At 40.9% G+C, this 23,962-nt stretch overlaps 2 protein-coding genes across 7 annotated transcripts in view; both read left to right on the forward strand.

Annotated features, from left to right (window-relative positions):
* The first annotated feature begins 840 nt into the window (after positions 1 to 840).
* cplane1 (ciliogenesis and planar polarity effector 1) lies at positions 841 to 22,790 on the forward strand. Of its 6 annotated transcripts, none has more exons than XM_085279594.1 (51): positions 841 to 962; positions 1,308 to 1,436; positions 1,518 to 1,653; positions 1,745 to 1,864; positions 3,445 to 3,677; positions 3,805 to 3,908; positions 4,030 to 4,186; positions 4,286 to 4,389; positions 4,886 to 5,068; positions 5,202 to 5,451; positions 5,526 to 5,726; positions 5,835 to 6,622; positions 6,762 to 6,952; positions 7,175 to 7,255; positions 7,349 to 7,522; positions 8,486 to 8,653; positions 8,743 to 8,974; positions 9,112 to 9,248; positions 9,351 to 9,568; positions 9,655 to 9,819; positions 10,100 to 10,247; positions 10,336 to 10,445; positions 10,538 to 10,687; positions 10,785 to 10,896; positions 11,174 to 11,486; positions 11,576 to 12,691; positions 12,990 to 13,141; positions 13,247 to 13,320; positions 13,409 to 13,473; positions 13,630 to 13,894; positions 13,977 to 14,303; positions 14,456 to 15,085; positions 15,175 to 15,356; positions 15,442 to 15,520; positions 15,634 to 15,712; positions 16,042 to 16,176; positions 16,374 to 16,430; positions 16,540 to 16,625; positions 16,986 to 17,193; positions 17,292 to 17,366; positions 17,460 to 17,557; positions 17,685 to 17,784; positions 17,965 to 18,138; positions 18,423 to 18,465; positions 18,585 to 18,716; positions 18,804 to 18,978; positions 19,071 to 19,126; positions 19,205 to 19,372; positions 20,015 to 20,154; positions 20,269 to 20,525; positions 22,358 to 22,790. In XM_085279594.1, exons 2-51 carry the CDS (start codon positions 1,356 to 1,358, stop codon positions 22,502 to 22,504), a joined length of 9,576 nt encoding a protein of 3,191 aa, XP_085135720.1. In that variant the 5' UTR covers positions 841 to 962; positions 1,308 to 1,355; the 3' UTR covers positions 22,505 to 22,790. The 6 variants fall into 6 exon arrangements, with proteins under 6 accessions (XP_085135720.1, XP_085135721.1, XP_085135716.1 ...); XM_085279595.1 differs by having other exon boundaries at positions 17,484 to 17,557; XM_085279590.1 differs by having other exon boundaries at positions 17,292 to 17,557.
* A 727-nt stretch (positions 22,791 to 23,517) lies between these two features.
* wdr70 (WD repeat domain 70) overlaps positions 23,518 to 23,962 on the forward strand; it is a 43,157-nt gene continuing 42,712 nt past the window's right edge. The window contains exon 1 of the mRNA XM_085279598.1: positions 23,518 to 23,569. Coding sequence (XP_085135724.1) covers positions 23,545 to 23,569 — 25 coding nt within the window. The 5' untranslated portion in view covers positions 23,518 to 23,544. The remainder of the gene's footprint in view (positions 23,570 to 23,962) is intronic.

The following is a 23,962-nucleotide window of genomic DNA, read 5'->3' on the forward strand; positions in this document are numbered from 1 at the left end:
AACCAATTCACAACCGGCCTTGTTTATTGCTCTCATACCCATCCCTAGTGCCCATTAGTCCTTTCCCCCGTCACCTAATATGCACAAACACAACCAAAAAGCAAGGAAACAAAAGAAAAAACATTCTTTTGTTTTCAGTTTTGATATTGCAGGTACTAGACATTTCAAATGTCAAGTAGGACATAGATTTATTCTAATTTTGTATTTTTCCATATTTTCAGGTTTTGTACATAGTTTAATTTCAGTATTGGCCAGAGTCAATTTTGCCATTTCACTTTATTAATTCATTTGTAATATTCTTCAATTCAGTTCAATTCAATTCAATTTTATATAACAGCAATCACCGGAAATGTTATTTATATTGTAAGGTAAAGAGCCTACACCGAGTATATCAGATGGACAGCTTAGGTTGAGCAGTTTGGAGAGAAAGTCATGAGGCAAGGTTAAGATGGTCTGGTCTTGTTTTATGTCAGCTAATTAAGACGCATTTTTACTCTTTTTAGTTTAGGTTGACTTCACTGTAATAACTTTGGAAGTTAACCCCTTTTGTTTGTTTGTTTTTTAAGCATTATTCCGCACGACAGAACGGTAACAAAATGTCCCTCCAATGTTCAGGCTGCAGTGTTTTAGTATTGAAAAAAATACAACATTTGGCATAAAGAGCCAGAAAGTCATATAAACGTCATGACGAATGGAAGAGAGGAAATTTACAATATGTTCAGCTTCCAGGGGTGACATGAAGCTGTATATCTTTCACGAGCAAAATAACAGCTGTGAGGATTTGGTACTCACCGAGTTAAAAACATGGAGGGAGCGGAGAGCGTCTGCCACAGCTGCCGTCACGTTCCTACGGCAACGCGCTGAAGCTTCCTCCCGGAGGATCATGGGAAGCAATTCTGGCTACTGAAGCGGAGGGAGTTTCGAAATATTTCGTGATTATATACGGTATAAATTCCAAATAGGTAAGTTATAATAAAATTCTCAGCATCGCTTAGTCTGAAGATAACCAGTGAATATAGCCAATGTACTTCAAATACTCAGGTTAGGCTTCTTAGGGACTTTGTCTCTGCGCACTAAACAGAACCAGCTAGGCTGCTAACGCTATTCTTTTCATGTTAATCATACTGTTACCTACAGTAATGTTTCTTCCCCGTCTTTGTTGTTGTTGCTGTTGGTTTTAAGCAAAGTTAATTTTAGCTCACAATATAATGAATACATTTGCAGTGAGCACGTTATTTATCGTATCGTATCTCAGGGAGATTTACGACTACGTCTGGAAAAATACACTGTCTGTGTTGCCGTTACAGTTTCCTGAATGCACAGTCACAAGGAAGCACTGATGCTGTCTTTCAAACATGGAGCTGAAGTTGGAAGTTGTTCTGTCATCCAGCATCAAACGGAAGAAACCATGGCCGCGCTTCTGCTGGCTCGGGCAGGTGAGGGGAATTCATTTTTACGAAAATACATTTCTATAGACATACAAAATATGATTACAAGCAGGTGTCATGGCTCTTCAGGAGAAGGAATCTGTGTTTCTGTTGGATGACAAGAGGATCAGTGAAATTAACATGGTGTCTGGTCGTACCAAGAAGAGAACTCCTAAACTCCATCCTTTGCTCAACAATGTTGTGACAATGGCTTCATCGCAAAACGGTGAGCTTAGTATGTCAACTCGAAGCAAAGTAATGTATTTAGCTCTGAATATTGGCTAAGAAATTTATCTTGTTCTTGGTTTTTGTTCCAGGTATGTGGCTTTGTGGTCTTTTGGTCTCTGGAGAAGTGTTTCTGTGGAACCGGGATAAAGATTTGCTGAAGACTGCTGCAGGAGTCCCAGAAATAGTTCAGATAATTACTTCTTTTCAGGGTATGTGTGTATTTTATAAAGACACCTAGAGGCAAAATAGTTTGATTTGTGTAGTATTTGAAAGTTTTCAATAAATTGAATAAATCAGTTGTGGGACCTTTATATGCATCACTTTAAATATCTTGTCTATACTGAACAAAGTATTGTTTTAACTTTGGCATATTTCCTTTTAATTTATCATTGCAGTGCATGAATATCTTAGTTTTACTTATCCTAACTGTTCTAATTCAATTCAATTCAATTTTATTTATATGGCGCCAAATCACAACAAAAGTCGCCTATGAGCGAGCACTTTGGCGACAGTGGGAAGGAAAAACTCCCTTTTAACAGGAAGAAACCTCCGGCAGAACCAGGCTCAGGGAGGGGCGGCCATCTGCTGCGACTGGTTGGGGTGAGAGAAGGAAGACAGGATAAAAGACATGCTGTGGAAGAGAGACCGAGGTTAATAACAGATATGATTCAATGCAGAGAGGTCTGTTAATACATAGTGAGTGAGAAAGGTGACTGGAAAGGAAAAACTCAATGCATCATGGGAATCCCCCGGCAGCCTACGTCAATTGCAGCATAACTAAGGGAGGATTCAGGGTCACCTGGTCCAGCCCTAACTATCTGTTTTAGCAAAAAGGAAAGTTTTAAGCCTAATCTTAAAAGTAGAGATAGTGTCTGTCTCCCGAATCCAAACTGGAAGCTGGTTCCACAGAAGAGGGGCCTGAAAACTGAAGGCTCTCCCTCCCATTCTACTTTTAAATACTCTAGGAACAACAAGTAGGCCTGCAGAGCGAGAGCGAAGTGCTCTAATAGGGTGATATGGTACTACAAGGTCATTAAGATAAGATGGGGCCTGATTATTTAAGACCTTGTATGTGAGGAGCAGGATTTTGAATTCAATTCTGGATTTAACAGGAAGCCAATGAAGGGAAGCCAAAACAGGAGAGATATGCTCTCTCTGTCCCTGTCAGTACTCTTGCTGCAGCATTTTGGATTAGCTGAAGGCTTTTCAGTGAGTTTTTTGGACATCCTGATAATAATGAATTACAGTAGTCCAGCCTGGAAGTAATAAATGCATGAACTAGTTTTTCAGCGTCACTCTGAGACAGGATATTTCTAACTTTAATGTTTAATGTAAACAGAATTGGTCCTAGCACTGAACCCTGTGGAACTCCATAATTAACCTCAGTGTGTGAAGAGGACTCTCCATTTACATGCACAAATTGGAGTCTATTAGATAGATATGATACAAACCACTGCAGTGCAGTACCTGTAATACCTACAGCATGTTCTAATCGCTCTAATAGGATATTATGGTCAACAGTATCGAATGCTGCACTAAGGTCTAGCAGGACAAGCACAGAGATGAGTCCACTGTCAGAGGCCATAAGAAGATCATTTGTAACCTTCACTAAAGCTGTTTCTGTTCTAGGCACCTAACTTATTTTAATTAATTATTCTATTTGTATAGATTATACACACACACACACACACACACACACACACACACACACACACACACACACACACACACACACACACACACGTAGTGAACATCTGTAACAAAATTATCCGATCCGATATTTTCACAGGGAATTCCTCAAGGCTGTCCCTCCAGGTTTCCTGTGATGGGACACGTGTGCTATTGGTGGCCATAACTGGGCAAGTTTTCCTGTGGGAATGTATAGACGTGAAGGATTTGACAGGATTGCGAGATGGTCCAGTCAAAGGACACTGGGCTCTGATAAAGTCCCTAGAAGACACCATCCTGCCTTCTTCCCAAGACAAAGAAGCATCCCAGCACACAATTTTTGTCAAGACAGAGGTCTGGTTTCTAAACAGAATCCATATTTGTGCCATATTTAAATCAACAAAAGCATTTTAAAGACCTTCTCATCATTTCTTATTGTCTAGAGATCTTATATGTTTTTTTGTCATCCAAACTACCTCAGGTTATGGGTGATAGCTGCTTATCTGCCTTTGTTTTCACATCTGGGAAGAAGCTTGTTATCACTTGCCTTAAGATTAAATGGAAAGAAGGTCACTTGAAATCAGGGTGAGTGAACACATTGCTGTAACAGTAAGACTCTCCTTGAGTAAATATAATTCGAAACATTTACATAGTAAATTTAAATAGTAAACATATAGAACTAAAAGGACTATTTTTTTCTTTTTAGTTTTGTGGGATACAGGATACAGTGGGCCACTAAGACATATCCCATGTCTCGTCTCACTCCACCATGCCAACCAGTCAAGTCCAGAGGGGCTTTGGTGCCAGCCTTCTCACCAGACGGCCGACTGTTAGCCATTGTTCTGAACCAGAGGAAACCTAAGGTGAGCATGTAGCTTCTTTCTTTTTTCACATCTACATTTTTTAGGTCCATTGATCAGTAGAAACATAAATCAAAACGTGTGTTGCCTGTTGGAATTTAGGCTACACAGGTCCTCTTTGTGAGCATGCAGAATTTTGTCTCGATATCAAGTGGCCTCGGAGGATGTGGAAGTAAGAAAATGGAGATCCCCTCCAAATACATAAGGTCAGTGTGTACAAGTAAAAATGATTTGCACTGTGCGACAGTCATCCAGTTAAATTTGCGAGAAAACTTCTATTTAACAGTCACTGCTAGATTGTACAGTATTTACAAGAAATAAACAGCATTGCATGATCCTTTCCCAGCATCCCAGGAAGAGAAATCAACTATATATATACAAATGTGTCAAAATTGCCAAGAAGTGCAATCACGACTGCCACTACTACTAAATGGTGTGATGTATCACACAAGGCTCTTTGTGGTTGAAAGTATTTTGGGATCTCTGTTGGAATGATTCTTATCTCATCCCTGAGTCTGCTCCCATGTGAGGTTTTCTCATGTTAAAATAGCATTATTTGTCATCTCTAAGTGTTTATGAAACGGGAGTTTATTTATAACATTATGTAGCCTTCACCATAATATGTAAAGTCACTTGTTAGGGATGATTTGGTCCTATATATGTAAAAATTAGCTGAAACTAATTGCATTTCTTCTCTTTCAGGTCCTATTGGGTGGGCAGTGTCAGCTGGTCCCCTGGAGGCCTTTTCTTCGCATGTGTTTTGAAGCGAGGCTCTCTTCTTATGCTGGCTCGCCTTGGGGGTCTGCTCACTTTAACAAGCTCTGGTTGCAATGTCGACTTTGGACCCGCACACTTCCTACCCCTGCACCCTCTCGTCACTTACCGGTATACTTTATTTAAAGGCTGTCGTGCTTGTCACTTACTACTCCATTTGAAAAGTTGTTGATTGGTTTGAGCATATGTTCCCTTTCTTTATTTTGTTCTAATTTCTGTGCTGATCTTATGTTTCTCTATGAAGTCCACCCATGTCTACAAGGAATGGGGAAGCCTCTTTGTCCAGCTCCAGTTTGTCTGTGCGGGACGTGATGAGACAGCGGTATTCTGTGACCTGGCATCCACGACTGTTGTATCTCATTGTGTCTGATGGTTACATGGCCACAGTGATGAGGGTGTTAGACAGGCCTTCTCCTGCCCTGTTACTAAAAACACTTCTGAAGGACACAAGAAAAGATCTTGAGAAGACCAGCCGAATGCTGGATGAATCACAGGTAATTAGCCCAGGACTTTTAGAAAATTATTAGTACTCTAAGCATTACAATTTACGTATATTTGTTATTTCTAGAGTCATGTAAAGGCATGGTTGGACTCGGTATCCTGCTTGAATCTGGACCTCAGCCTGGATGTATTTAGTCCCACTAGTACATGTCGACCCAAGACCACAGGCTCTTTCATTTCAGCAGCCACAAATGGATCCACTTTGCCTCAATTTCTGCTGGACCAGCAGACACTGGGTGGCACAAAGGAGCTTCTTGAAAACATACAAGTCAGTCACATATTATTAGAGAGAAATGTCTTGTTTTAGTCTGGGTAACACTGATTTATAATGTGTCCTGACTGTTTTAATCTGCTGTTTGTGTGTGTGGCTTCCTAGGCCGTCTTTGAAGATGACTCTGATCTAGATGGACTTCCTGCCGGTTCTCATGTGGAGGATGGTGGTCGTTTGGAGTTTGCATCAATGTTTGACACGATCCATGCCCTAGAGACACACGCTGACACCTCATTTGTTACTGGCCAAGATTATGAAACTGATTCTGTTGAACTGGAGAGGGAGACTCTTCTTCACCGTAAACTTGGGAAGATCCAGAGTAGATTGTTGACTGCGTGGGCCTTTGGCATCTCTCTTGGAAATGCAGTGGAACACAGAGCTCCTCTGCTGAGGCACACCCTGCACTTTTTGGTTCGATTTGCTGCTTTACTCCATTTGGTACCCAACTCTGTCATCCATACAGGAAGAATGAATACCTCGCCATTTACTTGGCTCTCACAGCTCATCAAGACCCTTATTTCTTTCCTTTCCTGGGATACTGTTCACTCAAATGGGCCCAACTGCTTAGGGCTGATGGTGGAGTTTACGAAACAGATAATATGCCTTATTCTAAACCCTCATCCTGACTCCAAACACATGAGCCAATGCCTGGTATCATCTGAAAGTCTATCCAGAGTCATGCTTATATTGCAGCTTATCTCTGATTCTCTTGACCACACTTACTGCTTGCAGCAAGAATCTGACTGGCCCTCTATTGAGAAGCAATCTGCTTCACATCCACCACAGCTCTCCTCTTCAGATATATATCATGTGCCTCAGTTACAGGATGAGAAAGAGGAGAAATCAATATTTGTACCTCAAGCTCAACCTGCTCCTCAGCGACCGTCTAGCAGGTTGGAACAGACTTTTTCTCTACATAAGTAGTTATAAGCAAAGCTTAGCTTTAGCCACTAAATTTCATGTCGTCCACTGAATATAAGGCTTTATCAAAGTCTTACAGAATTTGATTTTGTTGTTTTTTGTTTGGGGCAGATTGTTGGGAGTGTGGCAGCTGGTGTACAGGGTCACCCAGCAGTATAAAGAAGAACTAAAAAGATTTAAAGGCTATGATGGCTGGGATGAGGAAGATCAGCATTTGTCTGTCATCATGTCCCAGATTCAGACAGCACTGCAGGGTATTGGAGAAAGACTAGAAGAGGGCCCCGCACTGCTGAGTTATCCAGGTATGGAGCAGGATGGATAACTACAGTATTTTTTCAAACGTAACTCTGATGCCAGATACAGAAAGTGAAAAACCCAAAAGTTTTTTTTTGTTTTTTTTTTTTACCAAATATTACCAAATATAACAGTTACACTTTATGTATTAAAAGACAAAATAAGCACACAGAAATAGTGCATCTTGTGTGGGTGTTGTTTAACTAAAAGTTTGTCCTTTGTTGCACTAGGTGAACATCTTTTCCTGTGTGGCTTATACCCGGAAAGTGCCGATGTGTGGCGGTTACAGATTTGTCAAGAGAGTGACAAAAGTAAGAACAAGTATATTTCAGGTTTTACATTAGGGCACCAGACTGCATAGTCGCAGTCAGTTTAAAATAGTCATTATATGCCTCTCTTGTTAGGTTGTGATCGTAGTGTCTTTCAGCAGACACGGCTTTGTCTGGCTCTCCTGTATAGTCTGCTATCACAGTACCAACTAAAAGAAGCCCAGCAGCTGGGGGACCACATGTCTCAGCTGATACTGTACAGGGCTCGACAGGAGAAGGACAGCGTGACCTCCAAAACCTCATCTTTGAGTAAGTTTCGAGAATCAAGATGTTAAGTAATTAAAGCCATTGTTGGAAACTTTCTAATAAATCCTTTGCAGTTAGGCTTGTTTGTTTTTAACAGGGATAGTGTTCATTATTTAACAATGGAAATGTGATATTTGGAGGCAAAAGATCAGTTCACTACATTAGATGCAAGCAATTACAACAGATGGTTTTAAACAACAGATGACCCAGAAGAGACATTATTTGATAAACAGACCAAAGGAAATTGAGGAAAAACAAGGCAGGAACTATATGTGATAGCAGGTCTTATTACATTTAACAAAGTTTTAGGGCAGTAGTGTACTTTTTTGTTCTTGATGTGATCTATCACACAGTTACTGCAGATTGTTCTGTGACCATATTCTGCTGCATGCAGTACATCATTTTATATTACCTCACGCTTTAAAGCATGCAGGGTGCACATAAAAAGAGTCATTAGCATGAAATACTTTGATTCGACATTCACATACATCTCTCTGTCTACAAGACCAGGCTTTAAAAGCTGCTTTAAAGCAGAGTTTACTGTCTGCTTTTATGTCTCATAGATAGGCAGTAGGTTACAGTCTCTCAGAATAACTTTAAAAAGCACAATTTGACCACAGTGGAAATCAAATGTGTTTATATGAGTTCTATATGAAAACCAGCTGCCAGCTGGAGAAGTAGAAGGGTGGCAAGACAGGAAAATTGAACACATTTTCAGACTGTTTCTCTATAAAGACATTGATAGTGTTACTGTACACATGAAGTGTCATGAAAACTTTATTTTCATACAATTCTGAGGGGAGTATTAATGTCAGATAATAGTGGGAAAACTGACTTCATCTGACTATCTGACATATAGTTTAGACAAACCATAATTCTAATTTACTGGTTATATGCAGAAATCAAGTAACCAAATCACTGTAAATAGAAGATGTTATTTATTATCTCTGCCTTTACACCCTTCAGTAGATTCTCTTCCTTGCCCATGGCTCCCGATGGACCTTCACAATGACGCTGCCTTTGCGGTGGTTCAGACACTGGGGAGATTCATGGCCTCTTACTTCACCAACCAGCCGCTCTTCGTCCTGCCCGCTCACAATGTCGTAGTTCTGCCTCCACTACATCTACCTCATGGTGTGTTGACAACTTACTCATCAGTTAAAAATTTATTAGGATTTATTCATAGCATGTATTGTTGTATCATGTAATATGTCTTTCCTCAGCCCCTAGTGTTGAGCGTGTGGTGTCGTTGTGCCAAGAGGAGGTGGCTCGTGCAGTTCGACAGCAGCATCTTTCGGAAGTATGGACAGTGGACTATGCTCAGGACCTGCTCCTGATAGGGGGTCTACTTCCTGAGTCTGTTTGGTTAGCTTATCATCTGGGGGACTGGAAAACAGCAGTGTCTCTGAGCCTGGCGTACACCAGTTACTGCACCAACCATTTTGACTTCACTCGGTCAGTTTGAAAACGTATAACAAACAGGCTGATGTTTTTAGAATATCGTATATTAAACTGCATAAACAGAAGAGGGTGGATGGATGGACTTCAATATTTGTGAATTTTTTTTTCCCCTGTGACATGTTTTATGACAGGCTCAGGAGGAGAGAGCTCCACCTGCCAGCAGTTTTAGAACCAGAAAGCATTTTTCAGGCGGAGTTGGAGTCTTTTCTGGGCAACAAGACTGCCTCCCAAGATTGCATTGATAAAGATGCTGACAAGAGCTTATCAGGTTAGTGAGACCTGACTTCTATGAGGTGATCCCAGTGCACATGAAACCTTTTAACCTTGCTGTCTGTGCTATTGTTTTGTCTTTGCGTGGTTGTCTTTTAAGATCCTTTGGAAGGAGAAGACTGGGACTTGTTACAGATCTCCATACAGGAGATTCTGAAAGCTTCAGTCATTGCAGGACTGAATGTTTTATCTTCACCCTTGTCTACCTTGCTGGACAAAGCCAAAGACCTGTGTTCTTCCCTACCTACCTTGGTGCCCAGTGGACTGTATCTTCCCTCCCCACCTCTGTACTGTCCACAGCCTTCTCCCAACACACAGGTGCATTAATAGAAGATCAGTGTTTACATATGGTACATTCACAGGATAATTGTCTGCTAAATGTTGTGCGTGTGTCTCATGATTAGGATCAAATAGGGACAGAGGGGCAGTTTGCAGAAATCACATGTCGACACAAAGTCTCTATGGATCTTCAAAGATTAGTGTTGCTCCTAAGATCTGGCCGGTGTTGCCGTTCTGCTGCTCAGTGGTACATCAGCTCTCTGCGCCGTGCCAGACACCTGCTACACAAGGTATTTCTTCGCTTAAGGAAGGGCTTAAAAAAGAAGTGGGATATTCTAGTTTGAATGAATGATTTAGATTAATTAAAAAAACAACAACTAAATTTCTTGTTTACAATTTTGTATTACGAGTGTGTTCTAAAAGACACATGAAAATGCTTTTTGTCTCACTGCCTACCCTTTTCTTTTTTTAATAGATCTTCATTGGTCTGCTATGCATATGGACAAAATAATGTGGTCGATCATGTCCTGTGGAATAGGTGGTGGTAAACATTTTTCTGTCTTTAATCAGATCAAGAAGAAGTATTCTCATCGATCTGCTGCTGAGGAGGAAAAGGCTTTCCCGGATGGATTGATGAAGTTCATCACTCGTAGTGGTTTTTTCAGAAGGGGGCCGAATAATGATGGTCACCTGGACTCTGACATCATTCAGACTATTAGTAAGATGCTGCTTACTGTAAATTGTGGATATAATTGGTGATGATCTAGTTTCAGGTTACTTGTATTAACCATATTTCTGCTATGAAGTTGTTTTCAGGGAGCTGTGTGCTCTATGCTGGATGCTTCATGTCAGAGACCAGCTCTCAATATGTTGCAGGAGGTATCAGGCTGCCAGAGAGCATGTTACAGATGAAAAGGTACACTTTTTTTGAGTGTGAATGTGCAATTTATTCTCTATTCTTTAGCCACTGATGCCTTCTAAATGCTCTGGTATATTTATGCTCCTCAGTTTTCTGGAGATTCTGAAGTGAATTCTGCCTGTGTTGATGCTCTCCTTTGGGCCTGTCGACTTCTGCCTTTCTCACGCTTCCTTAGTGCTGATGAAATTCTTCAAGACATACTGCTCAGCCTCATGTCTGAACTACCTCCTGTGTCTCTGGTGACAATCCCTTGTCTAATTATACATGGTATCTTATGATGAAAGACACTCTAGTGACTACATTTTTCATTCTTTGGTTTGTCTTCTTTTTTCTTAGGTTGCAGACACACTTGTAAAAGCCTTCCCAGAGGAGAAAGAGTCTGTCAGAGTCCCTTTGAGAGAAAAGTATAACTCGCTGTTGGAGAGGCTGAGGCAGTGCAATGTGCTTGGTACAGACCCCACTTTTTGTTTGCAAGTTGCTTTGAAGTGCTGTGCAACACTTAAAGAAATTAATAGCTTTTGGCTTTAATCCTTCTTTTAGCATTTTAAATGCATAGAAGGCAGTGAAAGCCTTCATCTTATATTTTAAAAGGCCAGATGTGATGCCTATATAATAATTTATTATGATCTTTAAAACAAGTCATAATAGTAGTGTTTGAGCTTTGATTTCTGTTGAAAACACGTGATAACTGGATGCTGATTCTCTGTGTAATATCTGATTCCTAGATGGGAAAAAAGAAGAAGGCAACGAGCTCATGGTGATTCTCATTCAAGACAAACACAGGCAAAGGAGGAAACATCTGGCACGACTAGAAAGGCACTTGGCTCCCCCTGTGCTCAATCTGTGGGAGAAAGAGGATGAAGAGGAGGATGATCAGGAACATGGGATGGCCATGTTAGGGCAGCTGTCATTGGGTACAAGTCTGAGTACCAGCACCATAACTGACTGTGGTTTCCCATCAATGCGAATTGATGGAGACACAACAGATGATACATCTGGGGCAGTCTCTCCTGAACAGTATTCTAGAGCTATGACCGGGTAGGCAGTGTGAAATACTATCACTGCCATTATTCTGTGGTGTTGTGTGTCTTATTTGTATCTTATTTTGCGTTATGTGATTGTTTCAGAGTCAAAAGAAAGGAGAAAGAAAGAGAAAATGAAAAGAAGACTGCTGTTAAGATTGAAAGCGTAATTCAAGAGGAGAGTAACCAAGGCAGTGCCAAGAAAATAAGGGAGCCCTCCCCACCAGTGGTTGGGACCTGGGAGTTTGAGCTGGAGGATGAGGAGTACTTGAGTTTCCTGGAGCTCTTCCTCAGCTACGTGCTAGAGAAGGATAGTACCGATGGTGGGGACTCGAGCAGTGAACTACCTTTGTTTAAGGGCTACTGCTCTGAGCTGAGGAAGAAGGAGTTGCATTCTCTCACCTTTGACGTGCTCACCACCATACATCGTCGTCAAAGAGATGGGCTCAATCCAGCAAGAAAACACCCAGGCCATGATCCACCTGTATTCAGAGCTGGTTATTGCTACAGACCTGTAAAACATGGCACAACACCTGAACTGCAAACTTCCTCTGTCTGGAATGAAACCCCCATAACCAGGTCTAACCCTTCTGCCAGTTCTCATCCTGGACTGAGAATAGGGCGGCAAAAAGGTTTGTTTGGCCTCCGACAGCAAAGCAGTGTGCCTTTAGACCAAAGAGTGATGGGAGGGCTGTCTGGTAGTGAAAGTAGGCCTATTCAAAATGCTTCAACCACTGCACAGCCATCAGATAACATATTTAGTCCTTCAGTGTCTGTGGAAGCTGTAACTGAATTGCAGCAGGGCTTGGATACTCAATTGGAATCTAAGTTTCCAGAACTGGGCAGGCTGCTGGAGTGGATGGTTCGCTGGGCTGACAAAAGGGCGCTAATGGGGCATCATGGTAGAGTAAAGAAAGATAAAGCAGGAAAAGTTGGACGAACAGCAGATGAAGGTGTAGTGATTCGTGTCAAAGCCTCAGCACCTGCCATCCTTACTTCCCTCAGTTTGCTGGAGCGCAGGTACACCGCTCAACTTGGGATGGACTGCTTTAGCGCCCACTTCCGAGTCCCAGAAATGGAATGGACAGTAGCCCCTGTGCTGCAGTCTGAGGTGGAAAGTAAGCTAGATAGAGAGAGCAGTGTTGACACAGGCTACCCCGGATCAGCTAACACTCCTGTCACTGGTCTAGATCACAATCTACAGCAAGGAGAACTATCCATGTGAGTGCCCAATATTTTATTTACAGTCATAAATTTCTATATTAAACAAACTGGACTGACACACATTCAGAGGATGTCTTTATCGAGCCAGTCTGTACTTGCCAGTCAGTTTATTTTGGATTATAGGTGGCCAAATGAAATCTACTCTTTTATAGATAAGTCTTGATCAGTTTATAAAACTGGGTTGTGTTTAGTTAGTGCCTCCTGTCCTACTTTTTCCTACATGTTGCTGTTCTGTTGGTCCTCTGTGCCATTTAGCTGCCTCTCCAATGAGTCGTTCTTATTTTCTTCCTTGCAGTGGTTCTCATATAGATGAACCAGAAGAGCTGAAGAGTCACCAGAGTCCTCTCCCTGCTGTCCAGAATCAGCTGACTTTTGATGCGCCACACAGACCGTCAAGTCCAATACAGCCATCTCTCGATGACTTAGATGTTACACCTGAAAAAGACTGTATGACGCTATGTTATACTGCAACATGAAGGCTGCCATAACACAGTTTTTTGTTAGTTTGTTTTTTAAAGAGAAAATACTAATGGATTTATATTATATTTCTAGGCAAACACAGTGACAGTGAGGGCTTGGATGTGTTGTCTTCTGGTTCCAGTGGAAAAAGCTGCACACCCAACATGGTTAGTATCCTCTGTTAACATTCCCAGTATTCATCTCTATCATCGTGACTGTCAAAGACAATATGATTGTTGTTTTTTTCGTTTTCAGAGTTTAAAGCTTGCAGACCTAGACTGCTCAGAAAAAACTGACAATATATCCAGTTCCACCTCTGTGTAAGTTATTATACCTATATATAATGGTGACACTGTTTTCTCAGAGGAGAACATTTAATTTGTTCAGTAATGCATGTTTCTCAGACATTTCTAAAATTTAAAAAAAATCTCTGCAAATCTAAGCATGCAAAATTATTGGTGAAATTTCCTGTACAGTCATGCTGGAAGCGTACAAGAACCTCCACACCCAGAGCCTCCTGCACCTTCCATTATACAGTCTGAGGCTACAGTCCAGGCAGAAACTTCTGATTCAGCTGGCATGCCACCCCCCAAACCATCTGTAGCTCCTTCAAACTTTCATCCACAAAGCTCCACAGCTAGTGGAGCCACTGCATATTCTCCAAACTCCAATCAGCCATCAACCACCCACATTCCACCAATGAGAGAACGTCTGGGTGAAGACTTATTCAGGCTGGTTCAGGTAAAAATGGGACCAACCAAAAGGGAAGGATTGGATTCAAAAGATTAACGCTGAACTGAGCGTATTTGTCCTTTCATTGCAGCATATCAACTACATGAATCTGAGAGAGGTTTTGGGAGTTACATTTGCCAACCTACAACTTGCCCAGCAGAGTGCTTCTTTGACCCACCCAGACATGAACTCCTCAGACCCTAATGTGCCATCATCTTCCACTACCAGGTTCATTCCTGAGCCAAGCACCTTACCCAATCAAGCTACCGTCTCTGTGCCACATCCAGTACAGACATATTCAGGATCCAAGAATACCCAGTTCATTCACACCCATACATGCCGACCTCCAGACCAGCCTGCCAATCAACAGACACAGACAAAAGCTCTGCTGTCTAGTACAACCAGTGTAAATTTTCAGGTAAGATAAGATAAGATAAACCAATATATTTATTTATCCTAAAAACAGAGAAATTCCTTAATTTTAGAAAAATGTTAACAGATTGCTTTTCTGTGTGAATAATGCTTGCAACACAGTGAAACCAAGTTTGAAATAAGTCCTTGTTTCTTCAGGAAATGCAGCCACTGTCCGTCCAGGCGAACTCGGCAGACGTTCAGCTGTTTGAGAGCAGGAAGTTAATCCCCTCCTCCGAGGGCCTTCTCACCACTACAGACACTGTTCACAGCACTCCTGTGTTGCAGCCTTGTAATGGTAGCAGCCAAAATGACTCTGTTCCACAGGTTTTGGGCCTGAAGTTACCCCAGCAGAATGCCCCGCAGTGTTATCCGGCCCAAAACCCCCAAGCATTGCACACTTTAAATCCTGCAACCTCAAAATTTGATCAGAAAAAGTTTAAGCACAGTGACCAAACCACCTTAAAGAAAGCAGACAGGTCTTCAGTTCCAAAAAGACAGCTGAATTTTAATCCTCCACACAATCCTACTCCCAGAAACTCTCAAAATCAGATTTGGCCATCGGAGCAGTCCAGAGGTCAAGAGTTCTCCCTACTCCTTCCCGCTTTTCCAGCTCACACACCTGCAGCACTGCAGGGCCTTCGCCTTCTGCACGTACAGTCTGTTTCTCAAAGCAACATCACCTTCCCCAGATTGCCTTCTTCTCCCAGACATCCTCCTTTGATTGCAGCTCCAATTAGAGAAGCACCTGCGATCAAGCTTCTGCATATTAAATCTGAACCAAAAATGGTAAGCAGTGCTTCCCAAACGTCCTGATTTTCACATTTGGTACCGCTGTATCTTGTGTTATAGCTTATTGATGGATGCCTGTCCCACAGGAGTTACCCTTGGCCACTGCTTCAACCCATGTAACTCGTCTCTTTTCCATGGAGGATTTGACTAACTTAGTGAAGAGAAACCCGAATGCTGAAGAGGCTCGGCTGCAGTTACTTAGAGTAGACCCATCTGCTGAAACAACTAGAAGAGACCCCACTTCTTCCACCTCTATCTCCAACAACAGGCAAACACATAATAGTTCTATATTAAGTGGTTTCCCCCCTTTTTGGTCACTATTTTACTTATATATCATTTTGTGTCATTTCTAGGCTGAAGAGGAGAGAGGGGAAGGCGAGAAAAACTGAGGTCACATTCAGACCAAATGACTCCATCATTCCTACACATGAGGTAGAATGATATTAATTCCAAAAAGTTTTTTGTGCTTAATAGATATTAAGTTACAACACACTCATCATATGTTTGCTTCATTATTATGTTTTTACGTATGTTTATATATTTAGCCAGCTGAACTTCCTGTGAGTGAAGAGCCTGCAGCTGCCAAAGAGATTATCCCCGAACAGGATATTCCCATTCTTCCTGGTTGGTCTTAAATGCACAACACTTGATATTTACAGCGACATTGCATGCTTACTGTATGTTAGTAGGTTTTGGCACTGTTGAGTTTCCAGTTTCAGAGTATTAAAGCACCACTGTAGATGCCAGGAGCCACAAAATGTATGCTTTCTTTTTGAAATCGCGGAGAAGTAATACTGTTTTAAAAATCTCTTCTGAACTAGCAATAATTATTCAGACTCTTTAAAACTTTCCTCAGAAATAAGAACAAGGAGATAAGGACATTCTTGATGAGACAATATCATATATTATGTCCCATTTGCAGTTCTATTGATCTGCTTCTTGTTAACTCCTAGAATCTTTTGACTCTTCACTGACTGGTCAGAGATTATTGGACAGAGTTATGTCCACTTCAGCTGAGCTCCATGCCTTTGCTTCCGCATGTAAACGGCCCCCAGAGTGCCATGATGCTTCCACCAACACAGATCCAGGTGAGTTAAAGTTAAAGTGTTGATGCAATGGTTTTACATGGTTGTAAAGTTACTACACAGCTTACATTTATTTGTAGTTGAATGAAATTTCTTTAACAGCCTGACTGTTTTTATTCATAATAAATAATTAGCATAAACAGTTAAAGAAAAACTTGAATTATAGCTAAAAATCTTAGCATTTATTCTTCTTCTTTCAGGTTATACTCCCAAGCTTGTGGATAAAGCTGTATCTGTCCAGGCTGGCAGCCCTAAATGTAAGTCTCTTTGAATTTGCAGGGTCAGTGATAACAGTCTGATTATTTATTTATTATATGATACAACTGAGAATATCTGTGGGTGTGTATGTTTGTGTTCTCCACCTAGCACAAAATTCTGGGGATTTCCGGGTGTGCAGTGAAGTCACTATTCAGAACACCAAGGAGCCAAGACAGGAGGAAGAGAAAGTTATGGTAAGATCCTTGGAATACATGCTGGATTCACCAAATAAAGGAGCATTACAATTTTTAGCTACAGTAAATTGTGCTTTTGGATTGTACAGCTATATTTGAATACAACAGTATATTGTTTAACCTGCTGTTTTATGTCAAAATAGCTGCTGTGAAAAAAGGGTCTGTTATTACCTGGATGCACTGAATATATTTAGCATAGATGCTCTTTTAACGCCTGTAAATAAAAGTATGCAGGTCTTTTCATGCAGTAACTATAATGTATTAAGTTCATATGATTTATGCACACTTTTACCCCTTTTATTATATTTCATCAGGAGGTTGCTTAAAGTATCTTTTTTGTTTGTTTGTTTGTTTTTTCAGGATGTGGGCAGCCGCCAGTTCATAAGTGTCTTAGATATAGAGGAAAGGAGGCACCGTCAGGATCTTCCATTCATCCACCCTTCTTCACCTACATCTGCTCAGCTTCATGTTCTTGCAACCTCTGTTATCAGGGGTGATGATGTCGGTGCCGTTCCGCAACCGTCATTCACAATTCCAGAGAATCTCCTGAAACCCACGACTCAACCAGGTCTTTATAAGTTTTATAGAGTTCCGTCTACTGAAAATTGTTGTGCCGCTGTTAAAGCACACCACTGCTATTCTTCCAAATATCTTTGTATACTTTAGATATTCCCGAGGAGTCCCCTTCAGTCAGCCACATTGAACCCAGCAGGGTTTCCGAGAGAAACACTCCACTAAACAGTGAGACGGTTGATTTGTCTGACTCTGAGATCCTTCAGACTATAAAGACCCAGAGCTCTGAACCACCCAGTGTCTCCTCTTCAACTCCTATAGTCAGGTTCTCCTCTTGCCTCTCAGAGCTGGATTCCAAGTTGGCTGCTCTACAGAACATTGCAGATCATTTGGAGAAGGACTTCTCAAACTCCGGGATGGTAGAAAATGTTTTGTACTTATACTACTTGTATTTTTAATGTCACCAAAGTTTACAAATTGAATTCTACAGCTGACATGCTTATGTTATAGGTAATTTCTTGGTTATTCTGTTGTGTCTTCATGTAGCTGGTTAACACTATTGAAAAGCTCAAGCCAGAGAAGGTCCCTTATGTGAGGACGACCACAGCAGTAAAGAAAACTGTCAGACTCAATGTCCCTAAGAAAGGTGCTTCCTAAAATGTATTCATCTGTAGTGAAATCATCTGCATTTTTAGTTCATCTCAAAAAATTTGTTACAGTATATAATGAAAGCGTTATTTTTGTAATATATTTCAAATATAAGATATTACATTGTGCGTCACTGTTTTTGTTCAAATGCTGATATCAGTTATATATTGTCTAACAGCATGGGCACCTGATGTGGACATTTTACCTGAACTGAGTGAATCCCAAGAAGATGATGAAAATCAAGAAGAGGAGTTTGTGTTTGATTCCAGTCCTGAAAGAACAACTTCTTTTCATTATTCCACTTCTCCGCACTGTCACAGAGCTGGTCTGTCCCACCTAAACAGCCCACCAAGTAATCGCGCAATTAATTTAAAAAAACATCACTAATGACAACAAATATATTTAACAGCAGGCTGATTTATAATAACACTTACTAGCTGTCACTCTTGTTGTTTGTTTCTATGTTTCTGTCTCACCAAAATGAGCTGAACTTGGGTATAATAATGTTTATTTTTCTCTAATAGAGGACTACTGTACCATTTGACCTGATTGTGAATCTGTCTTTATAGATGGAGGACATACTGTACTAGCATACGTGGTTATTTAAGTCATAATTCTTGTATGTTTTATCTACAGGAATGGAAGCTCAGTTAAATGAAACATTCAGGATATCTCACGTGTAAGTTGAAGTTGGTATACTGATCTTATAACTTATCATTTCTGCTGTTGATTTGCTCGCCTTTTTTCCCATTTCTCTTGAATATTAAAATATTCTGCCCTCTACCTGTCAATGTCTAGATCAGCAGATGAGAATCTGGGTCAGACTGAGCTATCCGATACAGCAGAAATCTTAGACGAGTTGATAAGAGAAGGCTATTTATCTCAGACTGACTTGGATTTGTCCACCTCACAGACTCCACACCGTAGCAGGTATAGTGACTACTAAAAATGAGTGCTGCTCAAATGGTGACTTAAACAAGTGTGATTTTTCTCTGAGCTGTTAAATATGTCCCACAGCAGGCAGGACCAACTGCAGAGTAGCTCCATGTCGCAGAATCATGCAGAGGATGAGAGAAGAGAGCTGAGGATGTGGATGAGAAGAAGACAGAGGGAAAGACTGGCTGCTTATCAAAAACACAGAGAGACCCTGAGAGAGAGGGAGCACAAACCTTTCTCTTCTTCAGCAGCAGTGGTGAGATTCAGTCGCCTTTTCATTAGGGTTTCTATCACATGCTGTGTATTTGAAATATCCCATTCACTTTGTTACTTTTTTGTTCTCTTCAGTATTCAGCAACCAAAAATAGAACGACCAGTTCGAGAAGCAGAGAGAAGAAAGAAAAGTATGTATTTTATTTACTTAATCGTTGTCTTAAAGAAATGCGTCTGCCTGTGCAAAACTATTTCTCTTGATTTATTAGGGCCCTGCTTCTTGAGCAGTACAACAAGAGGACCCATGAAGCTTTTTCTTTGGTCAGTGACTTTCTTGCCTCTCCTGCATCCACATTAAGCTCGTCAAGGCCTGAAGGACCTCAGGTGGCCTCCGCCACACACTCTTCCTTTGCTCCTCCCTCAGGCAGCACTCACAGGTATCGTCTGTGACAGTAATTCGACCGGGAACCAGACTCATTAAAGAATAATAAGAATGTTGAACACATTCCTTGTAAACTTTTTTTTAAAGATTATATACAGTGACGAGGAAAACTATGTGAACCCATGGACTTTATTTTCTGAAGGTCCAAGGCCCAAGTAGAATAAGGCTGCTTCTGTTATGATGCCATGAATTTATCATCATACGAGTGCATTAATAGTTCATCTATAGAAGTGCACCAAGGTTGTTCTCTCATTTGCTTCTGTGTCTTTGTGCCAGGATGTTGAGGTCAGGGCTGTCGACTACCTCTGTCGTATATTCAGAGACACTTTGTTGAAAACAAACTCTTGTGTTTCAGCTATAAGCAGTCACCAGCATTAAAGCTGAAATGCATTTGTCATCCTCATCCAGAAATAATAGTTGGTGTAATTATCGGTGAGAGCTGCTATTCTAGTTGTTTTGACATTTATTAAGAGATGAGCGCACAGTTACCTTTTGTGGCCTTTTTTCTAGTTACAGAATGAATTCAGAACTTTTGCAGAGTATCCAAGACGTGTACCTACAGAGACGGTGTATTAAAAAATAAACAAAAAAAGAATTGAGGCTTTATACAGTAATGGAGTTGATTTCTCTGTCCTAGAGTTTACAGTGATATCAATAATAAAAGAAGTCTGAAACCCCAGTCAGGACAAACCCCAGCCAGCCTTCGCCAACAGTTTGCTGAAGTGCAGGTACGGCCTTCTGACGATTACCACAGGAGACTGGGACTACACCGACCAGGTACTGTAATGAAATATATTGGTATTAAAGTAAATGGATGCTTAAACTGTAAAAAAGAAAAATGTTTAGGTTGTGCGATTAATTTTTATTTATTTGTTTATTTATTTGTTTCAGCGACCTTTTTGCCAAAGGACCGCTTGTCTCAAGTGACTAAACGTGGTATGCTCAAGAGCCCAAGTAAACTTCCTGCAGCGAGCCACAGTAAGGAACAGCATGATTGGTACCAGAGAAAGACGGAAGTGAACAGAAGTTCTTCAGAAGGAACTGCAGTAAGAACAGGGATCCTGAGGGAGCAGACAAGGCCGAAAGAGCGAGAAGAGATGGAGCAATCAGGGTTTGATAGGCTGCAGGAGGAGTTGCAGTCTAACATAGTAAGAACCTCACTTTTTGCCACCTATTTTCCAGATGCTGTAGATGGAAAATCAACTCTGAGTCACTCTTATGATCACTCAGTGCTTGAATTAAAAACTGTAATTGCTAATTAGTTTAAGCAAACCAAACAGCAATTTTAATGTTTCTGTGTACAGTGGGGCAAAAAAGTATTTAGTCAGCCACCGATTGTGCAAGTTCCCCCACCTAAAATGATGACAGAGGTCAGTAATTTGCACCAGAGGTACTCTTCAACTGTGAGAGACAGAATGTGAAAAAAAAAAAAAAAATCCATGAATCCACATGGTAGGATTTGTAAAGAATTTATTCGTAAATCAGGGTGGAAAATAAGTATTTGGTCAATAACAAAAATACAACTCAATACTTTGTAACATAACCTTTGTTGGCAATAACAGAGGTCAAACGTTTACTATAGGTCTTTACCAGGTTTGCACACACAGTAGCTGGTATTTTGGCCCATTCCTCCATGCAGATCTTCTCGAGAGCAGTGATGTTTTGGGGCTGTCGCCGAGCAACACGGACTTTCAACTCCCGCCACAGATTTTCTATGGGGTTGAGGTCTGGAGACTGGCTAGGCCACTCCAGGACTTTCAAATGCTTCTTACGGAGCCACTCCTTTGTTGCCTGGGCGGTGTGTTTTGGATCATTGTCATGTTGGAAGACCCAGCCTCGTTTCATCTTCAAAGTTCTCACTGATGGAAGGAGGTTTTGGCTCAAAATCTCACGATACATGGCCCCATTCATTCTGTCCTTAACACGGATCAGTCGTCCTGTCCCCTTGGCAGAAAAACAGCCCCATAGCATGATGTTTCCACCCCCATGCTTCACAGTAGGTATGGTGTTCTTGGGATGCAACTCAGTATTCTTCTTCCTCCAAACACGACGAGTTGAGTTTGTACCAAAAAGTTCTACTTTGGTTTCATCTGACCACATGACATTCTCCCAATCCTCTGCTGTATCATCCATGTGCTCTCTGGCAAACTTCAGACGGGCCTGGACATGCACTGGCTTCAGCAGCGGAACACGTCTGGCACTGCGGGATTTGATTCCCTGCCGTTGTAGTGTGTTACTGATGGTGACCTTTGTTACTTTGGTCCCAGCTCTCTGCAGGTCATTCACCAGGTCCCCCCGTGTGGTTCTGGGATCTTTGCTCACCGTTCTCATGATCATTTTGACCCCACGGGATGAGATCTTGCGTGGAGCCCCAGATCGAGGGAGATTATCAGTGGTCTTGTATGTCTTCCATTTTCTGATGATTGCTCCCACAGTTGATTTTTTCACACCAAGCTGCTTGCCTATTGTAGATTCACTCTTCCCAGTCTGGTGCAGGTCTGCAATACTTTTCCTGGTGTCCTTCGAAAGCTCTTTGGTCTTGGCCATGGCGGAGTTTGGAGTCTGACTGTTTGAGGCTGTGGACAGGTGTCTTTTATACAGATGATGAGTTCAAACAGGTGCCATTCATACAGGTAACGGGTGGGGGACAGAAAAGCTTCTTACAGAAGACGTTACAGGTCTCTGAGAGCCAGAGATTTTCCTTGTTTGAGGTGACCAAATACTTATTTTCCACCCTGATTTACGAATAAATTCTTTACAAATCCTACCATGTGAATTCATGGATTTTTTTTTTCACATTCTGTCTCTCACAGTTGAAGTGTACCTCTGGTGCAAATTACTGACCTCTGTCATCATTTTAAGTGGGGGAACGTGCACAATTGGTGGCTGACTAAATACTTTTTTGCCCCACTGTAACTAAAGGGAAAACAGATGATGTGGTTTTGTGTTAAAATGTATTTTTAATTGAATATTTTCTCAGGCTTTGGCAGGGCTTTTGGATGAGCATGGTGATGCTTCCAGATCAGAGATGGACTGGCTGGATAATCTCTCTGAGAGTGGAAGCAGCAACCTGAGCAAAATAGACTGGGAAGCTATTGAGAGGATGGCGGCTGGAGAGGAAGTCTGAGTGTCTCCAGGAAAGCAAAAATGGTCCACGTAGATACTTAAATAGCTTAAAATATTGCTGGAAAAATGAAATGTGCTGTATTTGTATGTACCTATTACATATACTATAAATCCAAAGTGTTTTAAACTGATGAAAATAATAAATAAATAATAATAATAAAACAATAAATTACATATGATGTAATCAGTTTTGTAGCGTAATAGGCTTGTCATTTTTGTGTATGTGTAAAACTTTCTACATTTGTACTTTTTTGTACATACTTCACTTCCTTAATAATAAATATTTTGAGGCAGTTCTTCTCTCCTTTGCTCATCTTCCATTTCTAATGTTATGTTCATGTCTGCGATCCTCTGTAATTCAACCATTTTGAAGGGTTTTTGAACGGCCTGTTTAAGCTGAAGCATCTCAGTCTGATTTGATTCCAGACATTTTTTGTTTGAGGTGGACTTGCTATGTGTTTCGGATCACTGTCCAGCATAACCCAAGTGAGCATGAGCTTCAGGCTATGAATAATGGCCAGACATTCTCCTTCATGTCTCCTAATTACAGCTTCGTCCAGGCCCTGAAGCAGCTTTTTATGAATGGTGTGGGGTTTTTTTTATTTCAGATGCAACAGGACTTAAATCTTCAAAAAGTTCAGCTTTTGTCTCATTAGTCCACAGAATATTTTCCCAAAAGTGTTGGGCATTATCAACATAGGTTTTTTAAATTTTTTTTAAAGCAAATGTGAGATGAGCCTTTAACAAGCGGTGACTTTCTTCTCCTAAAGCTTATTTTACAATGGATCCACAAAAATGCACCCTAAATAAATCCAGTGTTTGCAATGAATTCGAACATTAGAAGAATTGTGAGCTCCTCTGTTTCATCGATGCTTTGTTCTGAGATAAATATTATTACTTTATATGTTATTGGCTTGGACAACTTATTGGTTTATCAAAACAAGGTCATACCGAAGCACACCAGCAGCGGCGCTGCGAGCCGCACAGCAGACGTACAACGAGAACGTCCGGAGGTCAAAGGTAACGTTCGTATTTGAAAACATGGATTCCAAAAGAGGAGATGAAGGTAGGAACTTTTTGCCTTTGTCTATCTGTAAGCCGGACACTATGTTAATTTTAAACATGAATGACCACTTACAATAAACTCTGTCCTGAGTTCTTAGTGAAATTAATTTAGTAACACAACATGTGAAGAAATGGACAACGTTGCTCTTTTTGTTAGCTTATTTGTTAGCTTAACTAATGTTTTCTATAATGTGAGATCTGTTTCCCATAGCATAATTTGAAACGCCGAGTTGTTGTCAACGTTCACACATTTATTTACCCCCATTTTATCCCTTTTGATCTTATCCTTATTACCCTTTAAAAGGGGAAAAACGAACAGCTACTGCTAGTTGTAAATCTTTTTGTGTAAGCTGGAATGAGGACAGCATACGTATTTTCATATTGTATTGCATTT

The sequence above is a fragment of the Mchenga conophoros genome, linkage group LG7 (assembly GCF_057382185.1).
Source record: "Mchenga conophoros isolate Kocher_MC1m ecotype Shallow Benthic linkage group LG7, M_conophoros_male_GT1.1, whole genome shotgun sequence".
Classification (NCBI taxonomy): Eukaryota; Metazoa; Chordata; class Actinopteri; order Cichliformes; family Cichlidae; genus Mchenga; species Mchenga conophoros.